The sequence below is a fragment of the Arachis hypogaea genome, chromosome 4 (assembly GCF_003086295.3).
Source record: "Arachis hypogaea cultivar Tifrunner chromosome 4, arahy.Tifrunner.gnm2.J5K5, whole genome shotgun sequence".
In the NCBI taxonomy this organism is placed as follows: Eukaryota; Viridiplantae; Streptophyta; class Magnoliopsida; order Fabales; family Fabaceae; genus Arachis; species Arachis hypogaea.
Window position 1 is genome coordinate 5,530,051 of NC_092039.1, and position 25,570 is coordinate 5,555,620.

At 31.0% G+C, this 25,570-nt stretch overlaps 2 protein-coding genes and 1 long non-coding RNA gene across 3 annotated transcripts; 2 read left to right on the forward strand and 1 right to left on the reverse strand.

The window, feature by feature from the left end:
* Positions 1–7,949: 7,949 nt before the first annotated feature.
* LOC112795963 (uncharacterized) lies at positions 7,950–10,916 on the reverse strand. Its single transcript, XR_003198997.3, has 2 exons — positions 9,206–10,916; positions 7,950–9,072 (listed from the first exon to the last, which is right to left on the reverse strand). It is a non-coding gene; the product is annotated as an uncharacterized lncRNA (long non-coding RNA).
* A 133-nt stretch (positions 10,917–11,049) lies between these two features.
* LOC112795964 (uncharacterized) lies at positions 11,050–14,159 on the forward strand. The gene is made up of 4 exons (XM_025838190.3): positions 11,050–11,732; positions 12,764–13,213; positions 13,370–13,676; positions 13,811–14,159. Exons 1-4 carry the CDS (start codon positions 11,328–11,330, stop codon positions 13,942–13,944), a joined length of 1,296 nt encoding a protein of 431 aa, XP_025693975.1. The 5' UTR covers positions 11,050–11,327; the 3' UTR covers positions 13,945–14,159.
* Positions 14,160–20,212: 6,053 nt separating this feature from the next.
* On the forward strand, positions 20,213–24,506 carry LOC112795966 (EH domain-containing protein 2). The gene is made up of 15 exons (XM_025838191.3): positions 20,213–20,430; positions 20,522–20,670; positions 20,761–20,818; positions 21,287–21,342; positions 21,427–21,469; positions 21,560–21,627; positions 22,080–22,193; positions 22,346–22,448; positions 22,574–22,623; positions 22,872–23,000; positions 23,083–23,334; positions 23,432–23,511; positions 23,639–23,765; positions 23,908–24,051; positions 24,133–24,506. Exons 1-15 carry the CDS (start codon positions 20,370–20,372, stop codon positions 24,316–24,318), a joined length of 1,620 nt encoding a protein of 539 aa, XP_025693976.1. The 5' UTR covers positions 20,213–20,369; the 3' UTR covers positions 24,319–24,506.
* The last annotated feature ends 1,064 nt before the right edge of the window (positions 24,507–25,570 follow it).

Sequence of the window (25,570 nt, forward strand, 5' to 3'; positions counted from 1 at the left end):
ATCCAATCCTATTCGCGATTTTTTACAAATATGCAATATTATTATATAAATTTAATGAGCAAACAAATTAAAAATTTAATACGAATAGCATAATTATCTCATAAACAATATAATCATCAAATATTTAATTTTACATAAAAGTCTTTATTTAAATTAATAACACAAATATAAATAAAATTATTGTAAGTCTATGAACATGTTATTTGCTACAACAATATTATCACTAATCTATAATTTTAGATACAACAACATCATCATCATTTTTAATTGATGATTTTAGCTTAATAACAAAAATCTTTTGCATTAAATAAAAGTTTTTTTATTCAATATCCATCTATAATATGCCCAATCCGTTCCAGCAATCTGCCAAGAGTCAGCATGTAAACTCCGTTAGATTAGTAAATAATTAGTCAATAAATTAGTTTTTAATAAAGAAGATTAGAAATGTGAATATTATATCAAATTATGATAGAACTCATCAAAACGAGAATTTTGACACTAATTTCAAAAAAATCGGTCTAAAATTAGGCCAAACCAGTTGAACCGAACCCAAACTGAACCGTGAACTCAACCGGTTCAGCATTTAAATGAGCCTAAAGCTCATTTCCTTCACTAACACAACAAAAACAGCAACGTACCAGGGGAGAAGAGACGAACCCCAAAAACCCTTACTGTAAGTTCAACTCGCCGTAACTCCTCCGTCCGAACTCCGATCGCCGCATCGTTTGCGGCCACACTTTTACCGCGTCGAACTCTACATTTCTACCTGAACAATTTTATTGCTAACTTGCTTAATCACTCTCAGCCTCCTCTTCCCCCAAATTTTCGAAAATTAAATAGAAATGTTAAATTTCTTCGCTTTTTGATGTTTTAGGATCCAATTAGCTTGAGGAAAATGTTCACTCTTGCTTATGTAAAGTTTGGGTAAAGTGAGGATACCATAATTCCTATTTAATTTGTTGAATTTATGTTTCGGATATTAAATTGGGTATATATGTATTATAAATGTGTATTAGGTTGAGAATAAATAATTGGAGCTTGAAATTGTGAATATTGGAACTTGGAGGAAGCTAAGCCTAGAGTTTATTGAGCTTTTGAGGGGCTGTCTTGGTTTTAATTAAATTGCTTTGGTCGCTATGTGGAAATCGGCCAGGGTATGATTTAGGTTTCTTGCATTTAATATATAATGTTCTGTGAAAACTTAGGCTAGATGACCATAGGATAAGTTGGAATGGATGTGTATATAATTATTGTTTAGCATCTTGGTAACTAGTTGATTTTGGCTTGGTGTTTGTTAACTAGTTAGTGAACTGAATAGTTTGTTGATTATAAATTTGAGGATATAAATTTATGATTCACGATACTTGAAGATTGGTGGTGATTTGATGAATTTGTTGATGATTTGAAATGTGATTATTATGGTGGTTGTTATGGTGATTGAGGAAGGGTATGTTGTGTTGAATTGGGAGGTTGGTAAGTGAATAGAATGAGATTTTTGGAATGAAAATGAGGTTTGGGGGAAAAATTGAAAAACTTTGGTTTTGGGCCGAACTTCGGTGGGCTATAACTTGACTTCTGGAATCCCAAATTGATTCTAACTTGTTTTAAATGAAAATTGGATTGGTGAAGTTTATGCCGTTCGAATAACAGAAGAAAAATGATTTAAAACGATTGAGTTATGCCCGTCAAAAGTTTTGGTGTAAAATCTGTGAATTCTGCAGCTGAACACTCCAGGGTATGCAGCTCTCTGGTTGATCCTTTTTTTAAGAACGTACGTCCACGCGTACACATTAGGGGTGGCAAACGGGCCTAAACCCACCGGGCCGGGGTGGAAAATTGGGACCGCCAAATAGAAAAAGCCCGCCTAACCCACACCGCTTAAACCGTGGGCTTTGACGGGGCGGGGCAGGCTTTCCTGCCGGACTTAGTGTTTTTTTAGTGAGGGGGTATTTTTATAATTTTATGGCCAAAACCTAACTTCTCCCAACCTAACTTACAAGAGTATGAAGATAAAAATTGAGTGGTTTGGATTATGTTTATGTTGCTTTGGAAACAATATTTATAATTATGTTTTAAATTATGTTTATTTTGCTTTGGAGAGAATATTTATACTTATGTTTTGGATGAAAACTTAGTTTATAATTATGTTCATTAGATATTTATAATTACAAAGAATTTAATGTTTATGAATATAAAAAATATAATTTTTTATGCCTTTAGAAATTATAAATTTATTAATATGGTTGTGAAATTTGAAGGTTGGGTAGGCTTAGAGAAGGGGGGTTGAATCTATGCCTTCCTTTTAGTTGCAGTTATTACCCTTTTAAACAAACTTTCAATTCAGGTTCTGTTTGAACACAGCAGCGAAAATTTATGAGACAATTTATTTTTGTCTCATGAATATCAGAAAACAGAACTCAGCAGAGAAAAGAAAAGCTATCACCAGCATGTATCCTGGTTCGGTTGCCTTGTGCTATGCAACCTACATCCAGTCTCCTCCACAAATATGGAAGAATTTCACTATAGTTAACAGTATTACATACACCAATTTCACACTCAAGTTCTAACCTAACTTGACATTAGCTATGCTAACACCTAACTATTCACTCTTAGTGCTAACCCAACTAAGAAAGGGATACCAAATAGGTACAAGATACAAGACACTTAACCAACCTAAAGAAATCAGAAAATAACTCTAGGCTTTTCTCTCAAGTGTATCGCTCAGCCTTTTTTCACTCATGGTTTTTACTTGAGCTTTCTCACAATGCCTTTTCTTACAAGAAATTACAGAAAGATAAACTTAGAAAAGTACATTACAATCAGTAAAACATGAAGGAGATTGACTTCATCAACAGCCTTTGTGCTATGCGAAAACCAGATTAGAAAAGCCTCTGATTCAGTTCTTCATACTGGCGGAATACACCTTTGATTAGGTTACACTGTCCAGTTAGTTGAACTTTCTCAAAGAACACTTCTCAGAACAATACCTCAATACTCTAGTTTTCTCTCCTTGGTTCTGAATGAGCAGGAAGTCTTCTTTTATTCTCCTTGCATGTTGCTGGGATCTTCTCCCAAGGTCAACACCTTGAGCCTTGAGCTTCACCAACCACAGATTCACTTTTTCTCAATAAACCTTAGAGTAGAAACTTTGCTTCTGACTTCCTCATCTTGGCCGAAAGCCATAAAACAACAACCATAGAAATCTTCCAATGGTCAACTTGATCTGAGCCCTTGAAAACCAATTTGGTCCCCAAGTCTTGTTTAAGACCGTAGATACACAGCAGAGAAGAACAGAAATCCTCTTTCCCTTGTATCCCATTTCGGATAAAGCAGAGTGTTGGGAAGAAGAGATGAAGATTTGATGCATGCAAGAGGAAATGGGTTACCTTTAACCTAAGCTTGATTGGGTTTAAACTGGGTGATTTGATATCTGCCTTTCAAGCTTAATCCTTCTCTCTCTTACTTCTTTGGTGACTAGCTTGGTGAAGAAGCTCTCTCTCTTTCTCTTTCTTACTTTTCTGAAACTCTGATTTGACTAGGACAAAAGAGAGATGAACGTTGCTTTTGGTTAAGCAAAAGAGAGGGATTTGCTTTTCTGAAACCATATCGGGCTTGGATCGGGTATTGACATGCTTGGCCTGATTTGATTTCTTTGACTTCTTTCTTTGCTTTCAGCCCAACATTTTTGTTTTATTTTCTATTTCATTTGGGCTGCTCAACTTAATTAAGACCTGCAACATAATAATAAATAATTAGCAACATATACTCATTAATTAATTAATCAACACTAATTATTTATTTTGCCAAAAATAATGTTTGTCATCACTAATTAATTTAGTTAATTTTTTAACTCAACAAAATTATATATATTATTTAGTAGTTAATAGTAAAAAAAAAAAAAAAGAAGAGCTTTGGCGGGCTTAGCCCGCCAGCTCGCCGTTAGGCGGGACGGGGTGGGATTCTATGACCACCTCACTAGGCGGGGCGGGGCGGGCTTCCCCGCTTGCCACCCCTAGTACGCATAGCATGGATTTTTAGAGATGCATACGTGACTGGTCTCATGCGTACGCGTAATGGGCTAGTAAGCATGTCCACGCGTACACATGACCCACGCGCATGCGTGACATGAAGTTTTCACCCACGCGTACGCATGACAAAGGGACGCGCGCGCGAGCTGCAGTTTCACACTCCCACACCTATGCGTGGCCCCTATTTCAGCAAACATGGTTTTCAGAATTTTAAACCGCACTTCAAGCTTCTAAACCTCTATTTTCATTTCTTTAGTCATAAATAGTAGTATTAAACCTGATAAACATATGAAGCTAGGAGATGGGGATAACTTGGAGATGAAATAAAGGTGAAAAGTGATGAATTGATTATGAAATGTTACAGATGATTATGTATGATACTTGGCTAGATACTCAAATGAATGATTATGTATGATACTTGGCTTGAATGATTAAATGATTTGAGATTCGAGATTTCCTGGGTAAAGTACTGTGGCTTGCATCACGTATACCAGATTGAAAACTCGATACTCTGTTGACCCTACGACGTAAGGGTGACCAGGCACTTATAAATTTTCGGGAATGTTAACCCCCATTGAGCAATATTGATTAGAGTAAAGTATCATTTTTGTCCCCAACGGTTGGGGTAAGTCCTATTTGTGTCCCTAACATTTAAATCGTCCTATTTGTATCCCTAACGTTTATAAAAGTGATTCAATGTTATCCTACTATCAATTATACTAACAAATCAGATTATATTTTTTAATTATTCTCACTTGGATGTATTCATTTTCAATTAGGCCTCACTTAGATGTGTTCGATTTTAATATTATACCCCCTATTTGTGTTTAGATTCAATTATGTCCCTAAAAAAGTGAATTATGTAAATGTTGTAGGAATTATTTTTAAATTTTAATGAGTTATTTTTCGGAGTGGATCATCGATTCTATCCCAGACATTTGTATTCTAAGTTCAAGAAGTAATTTTTAAAACTCAAACAAAAGCATTCATGATGTGTAATTGACGGCAGGATAACATTGAATTACTTTTACAAACGTTAGGGATACAAATAGGACGATTTAAACGTTAGGGACACAAATAGGATTTACCGCAAACGTTGGGGACAAAAACGATACTTTACTCTATTGATTATTTGAGAAAAAGTTATGCATAAACTCTTGGGAATGCACGTCGAGGGACAGTCTAAGATTTTCGGACTTGTCGGGTTGGCTAGATAACCGACAGATGAGCCTCATCAGTCATAGGACAGGCATGCATCATATGAATACTACTTAAATTACTTGTTTGTGCATTAACTGGGTGTACCTAAGTGTACTTGGCATGTTAAATGTATATTTGTTACCTGCAGTATTTGCAACCTTTTTGTGCTTGTCTTTATCTGTTTATTTGTCTGTGAAATGCTGACGGAGATGGAGGTATAGAGGAATGGCGGTATGGGACTTAGATTTAAGATTAAGTTAAGTTAGGCTTAGATACTCTTAGAAAACCACCTTTTATGGCTTCTGTTTAATACTTTAAGATCTATAATCTGAGCGTCGACGTTCTAGGATTGCCTCTGGCATTCCCAGGACCTTATATATTATGTGTGTGGCACCTTTACCATACTGAGAACCTCTGATTCTCACCCCATACTATGTTGTTATTTTTCAGATGCAGGTCGAGAGGCATCTCATTAAGCGTCTGGACTCCTGAAGGGTTATTTTGTTACACAGTGATGTGTATATATATACCTAGCTTTCTCTCCGCATAACTTGTTCTTTTTTATCCTCTTAGAGGTTTATGGAGAGGCAGGATTTTGTTTATGTACATTTGGGTTTTGGATATGTATATATTTATGTGTAAATATTCTCCGACCAGCCTTGACTTCGCGGGCTGAGTTAGGAGTTTGTTATTTTGTATCTTTGGCACTCTATTCCTACTTTTATTATCTTATGTTCGAAAGATATAGTTTTCTTAGTATGCAAGTTAACTCGTTTCTTGAGCGTTGCGCTTTTACTTCGTGATTTTGTTTCACTTATTCTTCAAGACTCTTAGTATATTATAATCTTTCTGCTATTATATGTACATATTTTATTTTAGAGGTTGTAACACCACACTACCTCTGTTTTATGACTTAAGCATAAAGCTCAGTGTGATAGAGTGTTACACAGCATGCAATGGATTCCTAAATCCCTGAGATCTATATACTTGCATTTACATCTTAGTAATTAGAGGAGTATGATGGTTAAAAAAAATTGTCCATGTTCCCGTTTCATTAGGGCTGGCAATTCATACCCTACCTACAGGTACCCAATCCGGTTCAACCCGTTCGGGTAGGGTAGGCTACCCAATCCGCTGCGGGTAGGGTAGGGTACGGTCCGGGTATTTCTGCGGGTAGGGTAGGCTACGGGTTTAGGGTGTACTCTACCCTACTCTACCCGCACCTCATATATAACACATATTTTATAAAAATTAGGTATATGGTGAAGGAAGTAAGAGTTGAACCTACAACTTTTCTTATGTAATAACTTACAATAAGTGAACAAGCACTAAACTAGTTAGTTAATTTAGTAATATAGAGTATTAGTTTTTTTTATTTTTATGTTATTAATATGTATAAAATTCAAAATGATTGAATTTTATATTTACTTTGAAAAAATTTGATATTTCTGCGGGTAGGGTAGGATAGTGTAGAATTTAGAATTTTAGGGTGCAGGTAGGATTAGGGTTGAATGAATCTTAACTCGCGGATAAGGTAGGATAGAGTTTTAATGAAATTTTTAATCCGCAGATAGAGTTAGAATAGAATCCAAACCCTACCCTACCCTACCCATTGCCAGCCCTACGTATTATTCCATTACAGTTTGCTGCTACTACCAAAGATGATATGTAACTAGGATATGGACAAATTTAAAGAAAATAAAAATTGATTAACACTAATTAAATTAACATGACAAGTTTTGACAACCTCTCTTAGATTTTATAAGTTGGAGCTGTTTTGAGGCAATAATATATAGACCTTGATGATGTTTTAGATTATATGAGATTTGACATATTTATATGTATCGGGTTTAGGTTTAGTTTGGTATAATTTTTTATTTTTTTAAAAGTAATTTATAGAAGTAGTTTTTTTTCTTTTTAAGTTGCAGTACGTGTTTTTGATAAAATCAAATTAAAAATAATTTTTAATAAATATAAATATTATAATTATGTTTGATAAAATAATTTTTAAAAATAAATAAAATTATAATAGATATATTTTTAATAAAAAGTATCTTTTTAATTTTAAAATTTTATATAATATAATTATTAAATATTTATTTTATCACATTATCATTACGAAAAATATCAAATCAATCAAATAAAATTATTTTTAAATTAAAAAATTCATAATAAACATAGAACATTATTCCTGTTATAGGTTTCTACCAACAATATGATGTCATTTCATTACGTAATTTTTAGGTGCAAGTTGTTAGATTTCATATTTTGTGCCAAGATCTATTCCCTTGCGTACTTATCGATAAAATGAAGGGTCTTCTTTTTTTTTTTTAATAAAATTAGAAATAAAAATCGAATTTAAAATTTCTAGATCAGGATAAAAATATAATGTAATCTGAGATATAATTTATTGATAAATAAAAAAATTTTCTAAATAAATAAAACAAATACAAACGAATTTAATTATACTTTCTTTTCACCATCTAAAGATATAGATCATTTTTGGAAAAAGAAAATACATAAATTAATAAAGTATTAACTTTAGAGTATTTAAAGGGTTTAGACTAATTTTAATATTATTTTTTTATGGGACTAATTTTAATATTATAAATTACTAAATATTTAGTATCTATTCAAGTATATTACAATTAACGAATAGAGGTATATAAATGAAAAAAAAGCATATTATTATATCATAATTTACTAGCTAGTCAAATAAAGTAATAAAATTAGGGTTATTATATGGTACAGATTAAAAGTGATATAAATTTACAGATTTTTTGCCTGAATACATGGAAGCTTGACACGTTGTTATAGTGTGACAGGACTTATCTCCCAGTACATGATAGGGGTTGGCTGAGAGCCGTAAGCCATTTCTTTTTTAGTTTGGTATCTGCTGGTGGGTTGTTCGATTTGGGCTTTGACAAAAAAAGTAAATAGGGTATGTAAGGATGGATATTTTTTTTTGTTCTCTTTGTTAATGGGAGGAGAAAAACAGAAACGCATGTGCTGAGACAACTATGGAGGCCGAAGTAAAAACGAAGATGGTATCCCCAAATATGACTAGTTAGGTTTGACAGACAGGGATACAGTCCTCGAAGTCCTTCGGCGGTGGAGGTATAGGGCTGACAACCAATTGAAAAAGACGTTGTGGGTTCCCCTCCTAATCGGCGTTTTCTCCGTCTGGCCGTGGACGGTACCGCTGCCGAATTGTTCGGACGTAATTGTTGTGCTTTGTCGGTCGGCGTGGAAGGTAGGAATGGGTTATTTTTCTGATGTTGGATTATACTGTATTTTAAATAGATTCTCTTCTTGGACGCACGCTGAATAGACTATTACCATCAAGCCGCCGCACAGAGCATCCTCCTTGCATGGCTGCCGCCACTCAACCATGGCATCTCTTACCTCCGACTCGTGATGCGGTCCAGCGTCATGATTTGATTCCTTAACAATAAACCCTAACACGTGTCTCCTCCAGCGACATCCGGGCACGCGAGATCCTCTGGAGATGTTGCCGCCACACATTCAAGTTGAGCCCCCTTCAAGATTCGGGCGACGTTGCCGCTACCCAATACCGGTGACCCTCCACTAATCCGACGCATCGGCGAAATACAAGGACCCGTGGACCCAATGTTGGTTTCTGTTTGTGTTTCTGGTCGTAGACAAAACCTAAACCGAACGAGCAGTAATGAGGTTGAAGATGATCTGCCCATTTGTAGAATCCTCGGTTGGTGTTGGATAGGATGATGTTAGATGTGGATAGAATTTTATCTCAATAGGATAGGTATTTTGTGCTTCTCGTTCTTTTCTTCCAGATCCTCCTCTTGTTTTCTATGCTCTGGACCTGCAAAATGAAACAACATTACTCCCATTGCAAAATGAATAAGCCCACACCAGCTATTGGCCCAACTACCTTAAACAAGTCCACCACTGAAGACCAAGACCAAAAAAAGAAATCAAAGCCCCAGTCCACCTACCAAACATTGGCACCGCATAGCTTTATTCCATGAGCCGGCTACCCCATCAACACAACTGGCAGGCAAGCTTGCAGAGCTCTGACAAACCTGTCCCCGGCATCCACTATCCTCGCCACTTGTCAACATCCCATTCAATCTGTATCCCTTAATATGTACCATATAATTGCCCATAAAATTAATGTCTCCATTTCTATCCTTTTTTTTTACTTGTGAGTAACATCTACAAATTAATTTAGCACAAACAATTTTGGTTTTATATATGTGTATCTTAATATATTTATACTACTTAAAAAGTTTTTATATATAATATATAGTTTGAATCAAGCCTATAATTGAACAATCCCACTACATAGATTATGTGTTTTAGCAATTTAAAAAACAACAAAAAATATTTTTAAATACGTGTTTAATCAATATAAATATTAGAAATTTTTTCTATGTCAATCTTATGTAATTTATAATATTATAATAGGAACTAAAAACATAATAATAAAGAAAAAGAAAAACTAAAATTAAAGTAAAAGTTAGAAAAAGGAAATAAAATAAAAGAGTTATTATATTTACAACCTAAAAACTTTTTTTGTTATACTTAATAATTAATAGTGATAAGTAACAATTTTTTTCCTAATACATTTAATAATAAATTAACTAAAATAGTCAACTTTTCTTTGTCGTGATAGCCACGTAATTGTAGGCGTGATTTTTTCCTTTTCCTCTGGAAACTGTAGGCATTATATCTATACAATAATAAAGAAAAATGATATTTTATACTATTGATATAATTTAAAGTATATATTTTTTTAAAAAAAACATGCATATTTGTATGTAATTCTTATGATAGTATTTATTTTAGCAGTGTAATTAGATATTTTTAAAAATGATTTTTTATTCAATTTAAAAAAAATAAAAAAAGTAATTTTTATTTTTAAACAATTAATATCATAAAAATAAATATAAAAATTAAAATAATAAATTATTAAATTTAAAAAATGACTAAAAACTAAAATTTAAAGGATAAATAATATTTTCGTTATTTTAAAGTGCAATGCATAATACCCAAATAGTAGCTTGCCACTCGGCACCTCTGGTAATAAAGACAAGACCAAATCCGCATGAAACTCCTGTCCAGCTGGTATTTATTATTTAACACGCCACTCATTATTTGCTCGCCTCCAATTTTCGTTCACATTTATGATATATAAAATCTATATAATTAATCATTTAATAAGTAAACACATGCTTTTAGCGGTCCTTAACCTTAACTGAGCTTGTTATCGGTCATTTACAGCTAGGTTACGTTTTACTGTCTTGGTTTGCCCTAAGGTTTTAATTTTTAAAAGCCAAGTATATCACGAAGTCAAACTTCGAAGCTAAGAGTAGTTGAACACAATGACCACATTGACATATACTTACTTGACAAGTAGTACTAAATAAATTGCTTTTTGAGTTGCTGATCCAACATGGTTTATCAAACAATTCCCAACTAGCTAGCTCTATGATGTGGATGTCCCAATCAATTTCATTGATTAAACTTATGGGAATTTTAATACTAAATAAGTCATAAAAATGATTTCATTCTTTATTATATATTGTATATTTATCATTTAGCTGAGTATTTAGATATGATTTATGAGACAAAAATAAAAAAAACTATAAAGAATAAAAATGAGCCCAACAGAAATTATTATTAGTATCAATTTTTCTTTGTAATTTTTCTTTTATAGAATTAATTCTTTTCTAATTCTCTTTGATTTGATTAATTCTCTCTCTATTTATCTCTTATCACATCAACTCTTTCCTAATACATGTTCTTCCCCTTTCAAAAACCTTACTTCACAACATCACACTATATAATAAATAGATTTTATAGATAAAAATGTTTCAATTTTAATTATTTAAGATGCTAGCTGGTCCAGAAGGAAAAAAAAAAGGTTTAAATGTGATGCTATAAAAAAACCATAGCTAACACATTAAAAAATTGAAGAGAACATGTGATACGACAAATTAGATTAGAGGAGCTTGAAACAGAAGCAAATTCATGATAGGAGTATAGAAACATTTTCGATTTTTATGTGTTCAAGTTCATCAACACCTGATTGTTCGTACAGAAAAATCCAAGGCTATGGAAGATGAAAGAGGATCACTGTTACCAAAAAACAACGAGAGTGGTTTCTACGTGACCTACGATGGAGCTGAGTTAAGAAGCTTCAGGTCATACCTGAGATGGGTGTACGTGGACCAATCAAACGCATGCAAGAGCACTGTGTCTTGGTCCATATTCATCTTCTTGGCCTTGCTTGTTCCTATTTGTTCTCACTTCCTTCTAGATTGTTCTGACACGTGCGACTCCGATCACACTCGACCCTATCACGTGCCGGTTCAGATCTCTCTCTCGGTCTTTGCCACGCTCTCTTTCCTCTGCCTCTCCGGTTGGGATCGCAGATATGGTTTCAGGAAGTTCCTCTTTCTTGATAAGGTTGGTGACGAGAGCCTCAAGATTCAACGAGCATATGCAGAACAGATGAAGGTTTGTGCTTTCACTAACTCTGATTATCTTCTTTCTCCAATTTCAATTTGAACTTCAACTTGTTGCCTAGTAATTTTACCAGTACAACTGTGCAAGTAACTGTAAAGTTTCAATAGTCTTTGGTGTATGAACAGTGTTATAGTTATTGAGTTACCTTGATCTCTCAAGTCTTAACAAATGATCTTGGACTATGTATTTTTATATATATATACATATATTATTTCACATATTTTTAAAGTCTATTTTATACGTATGACTGAGTTTTGGTCTATTTATAGTATGGTCAGGTTAATCAGTTTCCTAGATACAAGCCAAAAAGTGAGAATTTTACTTTGATGGCCTTGGTTACATCAGAATTAGTGTAATAAACCTAAACTCAACTATAGATTCGGGGACCTAAATTTGTAAAAATTTTAGATGTTAGCTTGAGAGTTTAATAATCTTGGTAATAAGTTTGTTTTCGGAAGGAGATTTGAGGCAATGGTTACACTACCTATAATATACTTTTTAGATATAGTCATTTTTCGCACTCTGCGGTAACACGAGATGCTTGTGCACTGAGCAGTCCTTTTTAATAAGTGTGTTCTTGGTTAGAACTCAAAAAAGAATATGCCAACAAAAAAGAAGTACTAAACAAGAGATATGGATTATTTTTAGTTCCGTCACTTCTGTGTAAAAAGAATAAGGACAAGGTGGAGTTCATTGTGGGGTTATGAATTGGATTCCTTTGCCTTAATTTGCAACCAAACAAAGGAGTATGATCAATTGATCATTATGCTTTTTAAAATAACCCCAAGAAAAATGTGTCTGCTTCTCAGTGATAGTCTTGGTCAATGATTTGTTCTGTTTGTGAGACGAATATCGACTCACATCAATGGAATTCCATGTGAAAATAATTTGTTCTGGAATAATTTTATATAATAATTGAACATTTGACATTGGAAAAACAGATAAATGCATCTGATTGAGGGAGAAACCACTTATTCTATTGTGTTTGTGTAGTGAAATAACTTCGCTTCTTTTGTTTGCAGAGAACCAATATTCTTATCTTGCGTTGGGGGCTTCCTTGTTTTATAGCTGAATTTGCTTACAAGATATGGTGGTATGCTTCAGGAGGATCCCGAATTCCATATTATGGGAATGTATACTTAAGTAGCATCATTTTGTGCACACTGGAGCTATGTTCTTGGATTTATAGAACTTCCATTTTCTTCTTGGTGTGTGTCCTCTTTCGGCTCATATGCTACCTTCAAATATTCAGACTAGATGACTTCGCCCAAGTTTTCCAAAGAGAAAGCGAGGTGGCATTCATCTTGATAGAGCACCTGAGAATAAGGAGGAATCTGCGGATTATCAGCCATCGCTTCCGGGTTTTCATTTTAGCTTCTTTAATTTTGGTTACAGCAAGCCAGCTCATTTTCCTGCTAATGGCTACAAGACCAAATGCTGATCTTGACATCCTCAGAGGTGGAGAGCTAGCGGTAAAGCTTCTTTCAATGTGATTTTGTGAAACTGAAAATGAAAATATAAACCAAATAGGCCTGAGTTTTGCTATGATTTTTATCAAAATGTTAAACTTTCTCAAGCATTAGATACTTACAACAGAAGGATTGTGTGTGTTGAATCTGATGTTACAGTTAGTTGCCATTACCTTGGTGAGTGGACTTTACATACTCTTGCGAAGCGCGACCAAGATCACACATAAGGCACAAGCCAGTACAAGCCTTGCTGCTAAGTGGCATATATGTGCCACAGTAAACTCTTTTGACAACATTGAGGGAGAGACGCCAAGAGTACCGACACCATTGGCCCAAGATATCGCTGCCCATATTAGCTGGGGATCGTCTGATGATGATGTTGGGGATGAGGAGGATGAGTTGGATAACACCAAAATGATGCCAATTCATACACAGACAATCTCATTCCATAAGAGACAAGCTCTTGGTAAATGACTATTTTGTTGCTTCTATTCATTCTTCTTAGATTAAGTTACTAGTTTGGTTATTCTTGTTATGGTAAATCACCTGTCCAATTGTGTTTTGGTCCTGAATTACCTTGATTTTTTACATTTTTTGCAGTAACATACATGGAGAACAATAGAGCAGGAATCACTGTGTTTGGATTCATGCTTGACAGAACATGGCTCCACTCAATTTTTGCAATTCAATTGGCTCTATGCCTTTGGCTACTTAACAAGACAGTTGGTGTTTAGAGACAGAGAGAAAAACTGCCTTGATCTTCCTACCTTGTTCACTATGTGTTTTGTAATGTACTAATGTATAATATTATTTTATAGTGATTAGTTCATCTGGATCTGATAGTTCTGGTTATGAACTTTATGATCAACGAAATGGTAAATCATATATGAGTTTGCTCCACAAGTTACAGAAAGTAGTGTTAATGATGAGTAACATTGTTGAGTTCAAAGGTGTTGACTAGTTCCACAAATAATCCACTTCTTGCAATCCAATTTCTTGAAAAACTCACATTAATTTAAGTTGAAAATTTGTACTGTTATACATCAATATTAAACCAATTAAATGGTAGGTCCTGTGATGTTTTCTTTTTGCCAACTAGTATCTATCATCAAATAATGTGTTAGAAAAATTCAACAAGATATATACACACATAAATATAAAATCCACATGGAGTAACCGGAAGGATTGTCTAGTTTGTGGAAATAAGATTGTGACAAGGAGAATGTTGTTGTAGAGAGCAGAACAAAACTCAAAGCAATGTCATTCATTGGCTTTCAAAACAAAAACATACAAGAGAAGCTTTGTAACCATCGATGTTTTGTGTTGATTGGCCTCAAGTTGTTAATAATCACTCCTCAGAGACTTGTTGGATTTTTTTCTCTCTTTTGTGAGGTCCAAACCTAACTTTTTGAGGGTGCTGATATGGCTGTAAGTTCTACTCATACTCTCTCATATTATAATCTCTCATAATTAGGAATAGGAATTAAACAAGAAAACAATTTGGTTTAATCTCTAATGATTTATTCCCTAATTTGTTACAATATCTTTATAATAATAATTTGTGAGTTGATTTTCCTATTAAATTTTGTAGTTATTTCCTGATTTAATTTGGATAAGATTTTCAGTACCATTTATAAATAGAATTGTTATCACATCAAATTATATTCAGATCAATATAATCTTCATCTGATGAAGCTTTTGCTAATGGCTGATCCAAAGCAGCTTTCCCATGTCCCAAAGATTGGGAATTGGGAGAGTGACAACGTTCCATACACTGCACATTTTGAGAATGCACGCAGAGAAAGAGGTGTTGTCATGTTAAATCCAAATGATCCATGCAAAATCCAGAGGCCTTCAACACTTCTTCTCACACTCAGAGGAGTAGGGGAAGTCGAAGCTTCATTTCAGAATCTGGAAGTGAAAGAAGCCATGGTGTGATCACAACAAGAGCCATAGTAGCTTCTCTTCTTCAAGTCATCGTAGACACAAGTGGAAGCCATTCCTTCAATGACCCTCGTATGGTAATAATATGAAAAGTTTAGAGGGACAGCAACTTCATTAAGTTTTGCCCAGTATGTAACTAGTAAAGAAAAATGAGTCATTGGATGAAATCTCACACTAATCTCACACAATTAAAATCATAATTGATAGTTATTTAATGGTTATAAATTACAAAAGTTGCTAGCCCCTAGTATTCGTGAAATCATCTTGTAATGCATTGCCTTTTAACATAATATTTTATATGAAACCATTAGATCCGTCGAAATGAATTGCGACTAGTCATTATGTTTGATCGTAATAACTAATAAGTAATAAGTGAACTATTCTGACTCGGCCTTCTTTTTTCTAAATGAAAAATACAAAATCTCTTCTTATTGTAATATTAGTTTTTTAACTATTTTTTATTTTACATATTTTAGTATAAATATATAAATGTAAGATAAAAATTCTTGACTTATATGGAATGTGCTTTGTGGGACAGAATTATGAACAATAATACCCAAATTTGGTGATTGGGATGTGACAGACCCCAAATCAAGGGAGGGTTACACTGCTATATTTAGTAGAATTCAAAATGAAAAGAAAATAAGAGAAGGTTTTATGCTGATTTATTTCCATTTGCAGGGCTAACATGGATATACGTGACATAATTTCCGTAGTACTGTTGCTGTTTGTTTTGAAGCGAAAGCAAATGAACATGGAATCATTGCTGTTTACTTTGGTCCAGAGGAGACTTGAATTTAACATATCAAGTATCGTGTAATTTAAATTATGCTTAATTTTTTTTATTATTACTATAGTTATAGAACTCTTAAGTCTTAATAGTTATCTGATTTATTATATTGGACCACTTGTTGAATTTGATTATGGAAAAGTACAGATAAATAATTTTTAACCAAACATTAGATAACTGTAATCAATAATTATTAATTTTGTATTTTTTAAAAAATAAAATTTAAATAATTACTAATTAATAACAATTAATTAGTATAGAGTATAATTTAAAAATGTTTGTTGGCTTGTTATTGACTATACTCCTATTAACTACTCTTTTAATTAATGTACTACTTTTGTCTATCATTGCATAATTTAACACTATCAAGTATAACTTTACTTCGAATTTTTTTTTTTTGTCTCCATTTGATCAAATTCTCCGATGATAAAAAATTTAAAGGGTAGTAAAATTTATTATTTTTATTTAATAATTTTAATTATTAGTCTAATAATTTAATAATATATTTTTAATTTATTTTTAAATATTATTAATAATTATTGATAAAAAATAATAAATTTTACTGTCTTTCTGATATTTTTTTTCAATTATCTAATGACATATGAATATTTTGAACCAATTTATTAATAATTTTTACTAGTATATATACACATGTCTGCACAAAATAATATACAAATATATATAAAAAATTAATTTTTTAAATAAAAATACGCATAACAATTTTTGTTATAAAATTTTTTTATAAAGTTAATTAAATTTAAAGTTTAAGTATTTTTTATATTAAAATAATAAAATTAATAAGTAATAATTTTACTTGTTTTCAAAATATAATAATTTCTCGTTACTAATAATATACAGTTTGTAATTAAATTAATATATTTATATTAAAATTTTATCTTTTTAAATATTTATCTTTAAATAATATTAATGGTTAAATTTGTAGATATTTTTTATTATTTATGAGTAAATCTTAAAAATTCTCTTATTCTTATGTTAAAATCGATTTGAGGAAGTAAAATCTAACGAACATCAAATAAAATTTGTCCTTGAATTATTTTTTCTATTATCATAGCAAAAAAAAAAAAAACTATTATAGAGAATTATTTTATATTCTAGTAATATGACTAAATATATGTTGAAACTTACGGATATATTTTAACTATTTTTGAGTTAAAGTAGCTGTATTTGTACCTAAAAACAGTTTCATATTTTTTTGTTAGTTTTAACACTTACCAAAACGGTTAAAGATGAAATGAATACATAATATCTTGTCACAACCATGACTTGAGTTATTAGTTCAAAGTAATTTATAACTTTTTTCCTATTTCAAGATAGATGATCAAAATTTTACTAAAAAAAGATATGATAAAATGTATACATACTTTTTTATGTATAAATACCATTGTATATAATTATTCATGATCCCTACAAAAAGAGATGTAAAAAAAAAGACGAAAAAAATGCACAACATTATTTGTCGATGTTATTTTATCATTCAATTTTTTAACTTAAAAATGAAATTAAGCACATGAAAAATATAATTTAAATATTGAAAAAAATCAATATATAAAAAGATTAACTTGTATGGGATAAAAATGATAAAATTTATAATAAAAAATTATAAAAACTGAAATAAATAAGAGCAAAATAAAAAATAGAAGAAATAGATTACAATAACCAATAATAATGTTTATAATTTAAAAAATAAAAAATAATACATCATAGAAAAAAATTTACCAAATAAAAGAATAATTAATAAAAAATAAGATTTTTTTTAATATATGATTTTTTACAGTGAATAAATTATGAAATATAAAAATAAATAAAATAAAAAAATAAAATTCTGTTTTTTTTTAATAAATAAAAAAAGTATTCACTATTATATAATTAATAGTGGATATATAACTATTAGATAGTTAATATATATATATATATATATATATATATATATATATATATATATATATATATATATATATATATTATGCCCTGCATGGGATAATATATGAAAATGTGTAAAATATTTATTTTTAATTTTTTAAACGAAAACACACATAATCATTATTACCATAAAAATTTTGCAAAGTTTATTAAATTCAAAGTTTAAGTTTTTTGATATTGAAAACAATGAGTAATTATTTTATTTATCTTCAAAGTAGAATAATTATTATTTAAATTAAAATATTTATATTAGCATTTATCTTTTAAAAGATTTATTTTTAAATAATATTAATAGTTAAATTTGTCTATATTTTCTTATGATTCATGAATTAAAATTGATTTGAATTTGTATAATTTAACATAGGATAAAATTTGTCGTTTATTCTTCTTGATGATGATGGCAAAAGACACTATTATAAAATATTATTTTTGTTGAAATCTATCTATGATGGTACATCTATTTTTTTCCAAAACGAAAATTTTTGTTATATGTAAAAAAAAAAAGCCTCATGATATCATTCAAGTATTTCATAGTAGTATTTACTAGCCATAAAAATATTTTTTCAAATTGAAAGTTTAATTCTCACTAATAACATTGCTTAAGTAAAATGAGATTAGATGTTTCATATGAAATTCTTTTGAACTTTAGTATTATCAATAAATAAATATGCAATGTTACTTGAAATAACATTTAGTATTTATCACTCGATAAGCACATTTCAATCCATATTAAACTCTAAAGATAATAGAAAATTCTTATTGTTATTTCTATGTTTCGAAAATTTATATATCCTCTTTAAGTATTTAAACAAAGTCATTAGTAATAACTTTTAGTATCTCTTAAAAAAAATATTTATTAAAATTTTATTTCTAAGACATTTATGAAGTAAAAACATATGCATAGCAAATTATTTTTCTGGTAAGGTGGCCTACAATGAAATCAATAATTTGAATAATTAATTGATTGATATTAAAACAAAAAAAGAAATATAAATAATGAATAAAAATTTGAAATTTAAAATAAAAATATTTAAGATGAAAAAAAATGAAGAAAAATTTTTAGTAAACAACGATTCAAACGTTAACATGAGAATAAATTGAATCAAATAATATATATTTAAATTAATTAATATAATAAATTAACTATAATTAGTTGGCTCAATAAAACTAAGTTAAATTAATAAAAATTATCTTATAAATATGTCATGTAAAAATTATAACACACTTAAAAATTATTAATCAAAATACAAATTAAAATAAAACTAATTTATTTATTCCAGTCAAATTAAATAATTAATATAATTAATTAGTTATAGTTAATATAGTCAAATAATATATTAAATAATTTAATATTTATTTCAATCAAATTAAATAATTAATTGATTACAACATTCTTAAAAATTATTAATCAAAATACATAAAATAAAAATTAATAAAAATTAAAACAAGATTAATTTATTTTAGTCAAATTAAATAATTAATATAATTAGTTAATTATAGTTAATGTAGTCAAATAAAATATTAAATAATTTAATATTTGTCTCAATTAAATTAAGAATTAATTAATATATTTATATAAATCAAATAAAATCTAATAAATAAAAAATACCTTCAAAAATATGTCATGTTAAATATGCTATTATTTAAAATTTTTTTAATAATATGTAATTGACTTCTTTCTATCTATATCTGATTATACAACCATGACACTTGACAAAATAATAAAGAAAGAAAAATTTGAGGTAAATTTGGCTCTAAAATTAAACTAACTTTTAATTGTTTTTACTTTTAGATTATTTGATGAGATTTATTAAAATATAAAATATTAGTTTAGTGATAGTTATTTTCTTATTTTTATTTTTTTCTTTACAAAATTAAAAGTCCCCCTAAAATGACATGAACAAATATTAATTATAAATTTTTAATTTGTTTTCAAGTCAACTAAAAAAATGTAATTATTTATATGAAGATGAAGATAATAATAATTAAAAAATTATTAAATGATTTAACACGTCTTTATTAAACTAGTGATTAGCCACAGAAGATAACATACAAGAGCGTTTTACATGTTGACCGTAATTCACTCTCGTTACGCGTGCACCTCATTGGGCGCTTTAAATTCAAATTTTCAAAATCACAATTCATAAAACCGGAAAACTGAAAAGAGTGAGTATCCACTACGAACGCGCTCACCCTAAAAACTCAGCAAAAATCCATCGAACGGTCCACAATTACACGTGTCATCGCTTAAAAGGGCCCCACTCCCAATACCCAATCAAAAATAATCAACACCCAATAATTAATCGCAATCACGATCATCCCATCCCAATCCAAGCATCATAATCACATTGAGAAGTATGCAGCAGAAACAACATCACCTCTTATTTCTTTAGACCGAAAAGAAGAATAAAAAAGTATTCAGTTTTCTCTGCAAACTTCAGATTCCAATTCGAATTCAGATTCGCGAATTGAGAGAACAAGAAGATGACGCGTTCCAATGAGGAAACGAAGACGTACCAGGAATGGTTCAATTTGGCTGATTCAGGTTCGTTTTTTCCTTCACTCTTGAAATCGCATGCTCGTGCTTCTTCATTTGCAGCTTCTATAGTAAAACGATTTGTTTTGATTCTTCGCAGATGGAGATGGTCGTATCAGCGGAAACGACGCTACGAAGTTCTTTGCTCTCTCCAAGTTGTCTCGCTCACAACTCAAGCAACTCTGGTCTCTCGCCGATACCAAACGACAAGGCTATTTGGGATTCAACGAGTTCGTTACTGCAATGCAGGTAATAATCTTCGTCGTTTGCATCTGATTCTGAAAAATGAAACTGCGATTTGAGTTCCATCTTTTATTTATTTTTTCTTTCAATGAACAGCTGGTTTCGCTTGCACAAGCAGGGTACGAACTGAACTCAGATATACTTAAAACTGAGAGTAAGTTCAGATCATAATGCGATTTTTTATTTTTCGTGGAAAGTGTGTGTGATCATGTCCTCTTATGTGTATTGAAATGATACTCCGAAAGAAAGTGCAGTAGTGTTTATTTTAACTCCTCATGTATAATTTAGATATTTGATCTATATTTAGAGAAAATGTTGCTACTCTTTAGTATGAGTATTGATGAATCGTGAAATGAGATACTTGTGAAAAGCTCATTGTTCTACAAATTAAGAAAGTATTTGTGTTCAGTATTTGAATATTTAGTGGATTCAATAAACAATGCACATTCTCCTTGATCTAAGAGTAGATTTCATTAACTTCGTCACTTTTGAGAAAAAATCAATTTAGTGATGCTTTAGATGCTATTATATGTTGGCTTCACAGACCCGAGTTTCTTGTGATACTCTTTTTTTTTTTAAATGTTTTAATGAATTTAAATAATCCTTTCTCTGTTGTTTAAAGTTGATAAGGAAAATGTTAAACCTCCTGTGATGGAAGGACTTGAAGATCTAGTCACAGTAAGACTGCTTTACCTTGTGCTTTATTATTATTAGATTAGATAATACTGTTTCTAATGATTCTTTACCCCCTTTTTTTGGCAGAAAACAAAGAGATTAATAATTAATTCTCCTCCTGAAATTAATGGTTAGATATATAATTTTATTATTTTTGCTTATTCAGGACTTACCTGGGTTTAATTATATGCGGCTAAATGATTTTACCGATGATTTGTAGGGCCCGCTCAGCCTCAGTCAATTCCAAAAAACCCGTGGTTTACTTCAAAATCAAAATCTCTAAAGAGAGTGAGTCTTGCCATGAATTCCATCTTGTGAAAATTTCATATTATGAATTCTATCTAGTTCAATTGGTTGTTGGCAATAGATCATGGATGGATCCAAAGTCCATTATTTTAGAGATGAACAGATCATTTCTCTTCATTTGATAGTATATTTCTTCTATAATTGGGAGTTGAGAGATCCTCCAAACTATTTATTCAAGTAACGTTTTCATTATAATAAAGTGATTGACACAAGCTTGTGCATTATACTTCAAGTCCAACGAGCATGCTCTGGAACACATTCACAATGATTGTTTATAGTGAATTCATGTTTGTTGTTTTTCTTGCATGAAGATGAAAAATTGATGCCGGGTTTTGATATTGATAAAGTAGCAGTGGAGCTCTGCTTCCATGGTTTTGCTCAATTTTATTTGTTGCAAAGTGTACAGTAGTCATAATAGCTTCTCTTTTTTGTAGTTACCTCTCAGTTCTGTTACATCAATAGTTGATGGCTTGAAGAAATTGTACGTTGAGAGATTAAAGCCATTAGAAGTCACTTATCGGTATAACGATTTTGCATCTCCATTGTTGGTAAGTTGCATCTGTGCACCCTCTATGTAAATTTGATGCTAAAATTTGTCCACACATGTATTAGCATTGTAATTGTAACTACCCTGCTTATCATTTGTTGCTGTTGTGAATATATGTGTTGATAATAAAATCAAGATTATACGTGTTTACAGACCAACAGTGATTTTGATGCTAAACCCATGGTCATGCTTCTCGGTCAATATTCCACGGGAAAAACAACATTTATAAAGCATTTGTTAAGATGTGATTATCCAGGTTGGTTTAGTTCTACATGATGTAATGCCTACATTGTAACAATTCCTTCATTCATAGAATTGATAGAGGAAAATATATTACTGTACTAGTGTTGATACTATGTTAAAATATCTTTCTTTGTTCAGGAGCACATGTTGGACCGGAGCCCACAACTGATAGATTCGTTGTTGTCATGGTATAAAAGGCTTATTTTTGTTCTTGTATCTTCTTTAGAAGTTGTTATGAAGTGAAACAAAAAAAGGCTATTTTCTTTCATTATGTCACAACAATTCAACAAAGTTATTTGTTACTTGTAAATTGTCAACACAGCCATTTCCCTTTATCCAAGCTTGGGATTGGTTATGTTAAACTTTGTGCATACGTAGGCTGAATTTATTTAAGTTTTTCTTGTGTTAATGGAGCTTGCTTTCTTATTTAATATAGTCCGGGCCTGATGAGAGGAGTATTCCTGGAAATACCATTGCTGTTGATGCTGATATGCCTTTTGGTGGCCTAACAACATTTGGAGGGTCATTTTTATCGAAGTTCCAATGTTCTCAAATGCCGCATCCTGTAAGTTTTATTTACATTTTAAGTTTTTATGGTTATGTCATTCACTATCTGAGATTTTATTTGAACCACTTTTCTATTTTAGCTACTGGATGAAGTAACATTTGTGGATACTCCTGGTGTCCTATCTGGAGAGAAACAAAGGACTCAACGAAGCTATGATTTCACCGGTGTTGTTTCTTGGTTTGCTGAAAAATGTGATCTCATTCTTCTCCTATTTGATCCTCATAAACTTGATATTAGTGACGAGTTCAAACGTGTGATTTCATCTCTACGTGGTAATGAAGACAAGATCCGTGTGGTTTTAAATAAGGCAGATCAAGTTGATACTCAACAAGTAAGATACTATGAACGAGATTTCTTCTGGTATGTTGTGAATGCTATCTTCAATCTTTTTATTTATCTCTACTTACTTGCCTGAATTTATTTTAAAGCTTATGAGAGTTTATGGAGCGTTGATGTGGTCATTGGGGAAAGTGCTAAACACTCCTGAAGTTTCACGTGTATATATTGGGTAGGTTTCGTCTCCTCAAAATTTGCCTAATTATCTTCTTAATCTTCAATTAATTTGACAAAGTTTGTTTATCCAGTTAGTTTGATATTCTTCAGTTCAGTTAATGCTAAGTTAATGTTCTCTACAGCTCGTTTAATGATAAGCCTATCGATGAAAGCTTTGCTGGTCCTTTAGGGAGGGATCTCTTTGAGAAGGAACAAAATGATTTGCTTGCAGATTTGGTAGATATTCCAAAGAAGGCTTGCGATCGCAAGGTATAGTCACAAATTTTATACTATTTGCATGACTTACTGGTGCAATCAAGAAAAATTATATATATTGGTATATGTATGTCACTCTGTGCTTGTAGATCATGTTTGCTTCTATTATTTTAACTATCTTAATGTAATGGTGCAGATAAATGAATTTGTCAAACGTGCTAGATCTGCTAAAATTCATGCATACATAATTAGTCATCTCAAGAAGGAGATGCCTGCAATCATGGGCAAAGCCAAGGCTCAACAAAGGCTCATTGATAAACTTGATGAGGAATTTGCAAAGGTATCTTTCCTTTCTCCTTTGCTTACTTTGGTTCCTTAATTTCCTTCTCTAATTTTACTATTTATTTATGTTGAAAAACAGGTTCAACGAGAGTATCATCTACCTTCTGGAGATTTTCCTAACGCTGATCACTTCAGAGAAGTTTTAAGTAGTTACAACATTGATAAATTTGAAAAACTGAAGTCTAGAATGATTCAAGCTGTAGATGATATGCTTGGATATGAAATTCCAGAGCTTTTAAAAAAATTCAGAAATCCTTATGATTAATTATTTTCTTTTCTTTAAAAGCTCTGAATTTAGATAAACAAGCACATTATTTTAGGCTTTCGTCTTCAAGAATCCCTAATGTTTGGGGATTTATTAATTGCCATTGTCATATATGCTTCTTCTTGAGCGTGAGATTCTAATGTTTTAACTTTAAATTCTTTATAAAAATTTGATTGGTTTCATTTTCACTCTCTAGTGTCTATATTTGCCTATTTGGTTTCGGTACATAGTAAAAGTTTGTAGAAAAGGGAGTTCTTATTTTAAAAAATTTCTAAAAACAATTCTATGACCTGTTTTATTTGCTTTATGACGGATGAAAGGGCACCAGCATATGAAGAGAGACTTTTATCATGTAGGCACTCACCCATAAAACATTGTAGTACTTTTAAAAGGGATAAAGGCGTCCGTAAATGGTGCTGATATGGAGCAGTAGCACTAAAATAGGGATGTTATCTAAGTATCTATTAAACTATCATCCAAACTTTCAGAAACATCTTTAAATTCAAATAGACTCTAAATTGGACTGAAATATAGTCTTCGGAATAAAATACAAAGCTACAAATTGAATTTAACTACAAATAATGAAGATAAATTAAATAATTTGTTAAGGTTATTTTTGGTATATCAAAATTTAACTACAAATCCCTCAACATTGATTTTAAAAGAGATCAGTTTGACCTCACAACTTACACGTGTGCACCTTGTTATAACTCGTATTTAACCGAGCTAATTTCGGCCTATAACCAAATTATATCATATAACAGTCTAAAATAAGTACATCACCTATAAAAGTAAAATCTTTACATGAACACGAAGTTGATATTGTACATATAAACTGGTAAAAAGAACTTTGTTTATGTATTAATATGAGCGTCGAAATGCCTTTTACAAATGTTCTTTTTCAGATATAACTCATCCAACTGAAGTAGTGTCTGACACGAATCATACTTGAGGAGCTATAGATCAAGTAGCTTTTTACTAGACAAGAACAGGATCTAAATTTGTGTTCATATTCTTATGGTCCTTAATTACCAGGGCCAAAAATTTTATTAACAATTTTTGCTAGGAACCAACTTTTTTTAACTAAGAATCAGCCAACAAAATAAAACTTCATATACAAAACTCATTATATATTATGTTTATGTTTACAATCATGATCGTAGTCAAAGACCTTGGCAATTTTTTTCCGAGCACTTTATAGAACTGTCAAAATCACATTTTGTTTTAATAAAAGTCCCAAAAAAGAAAGAAT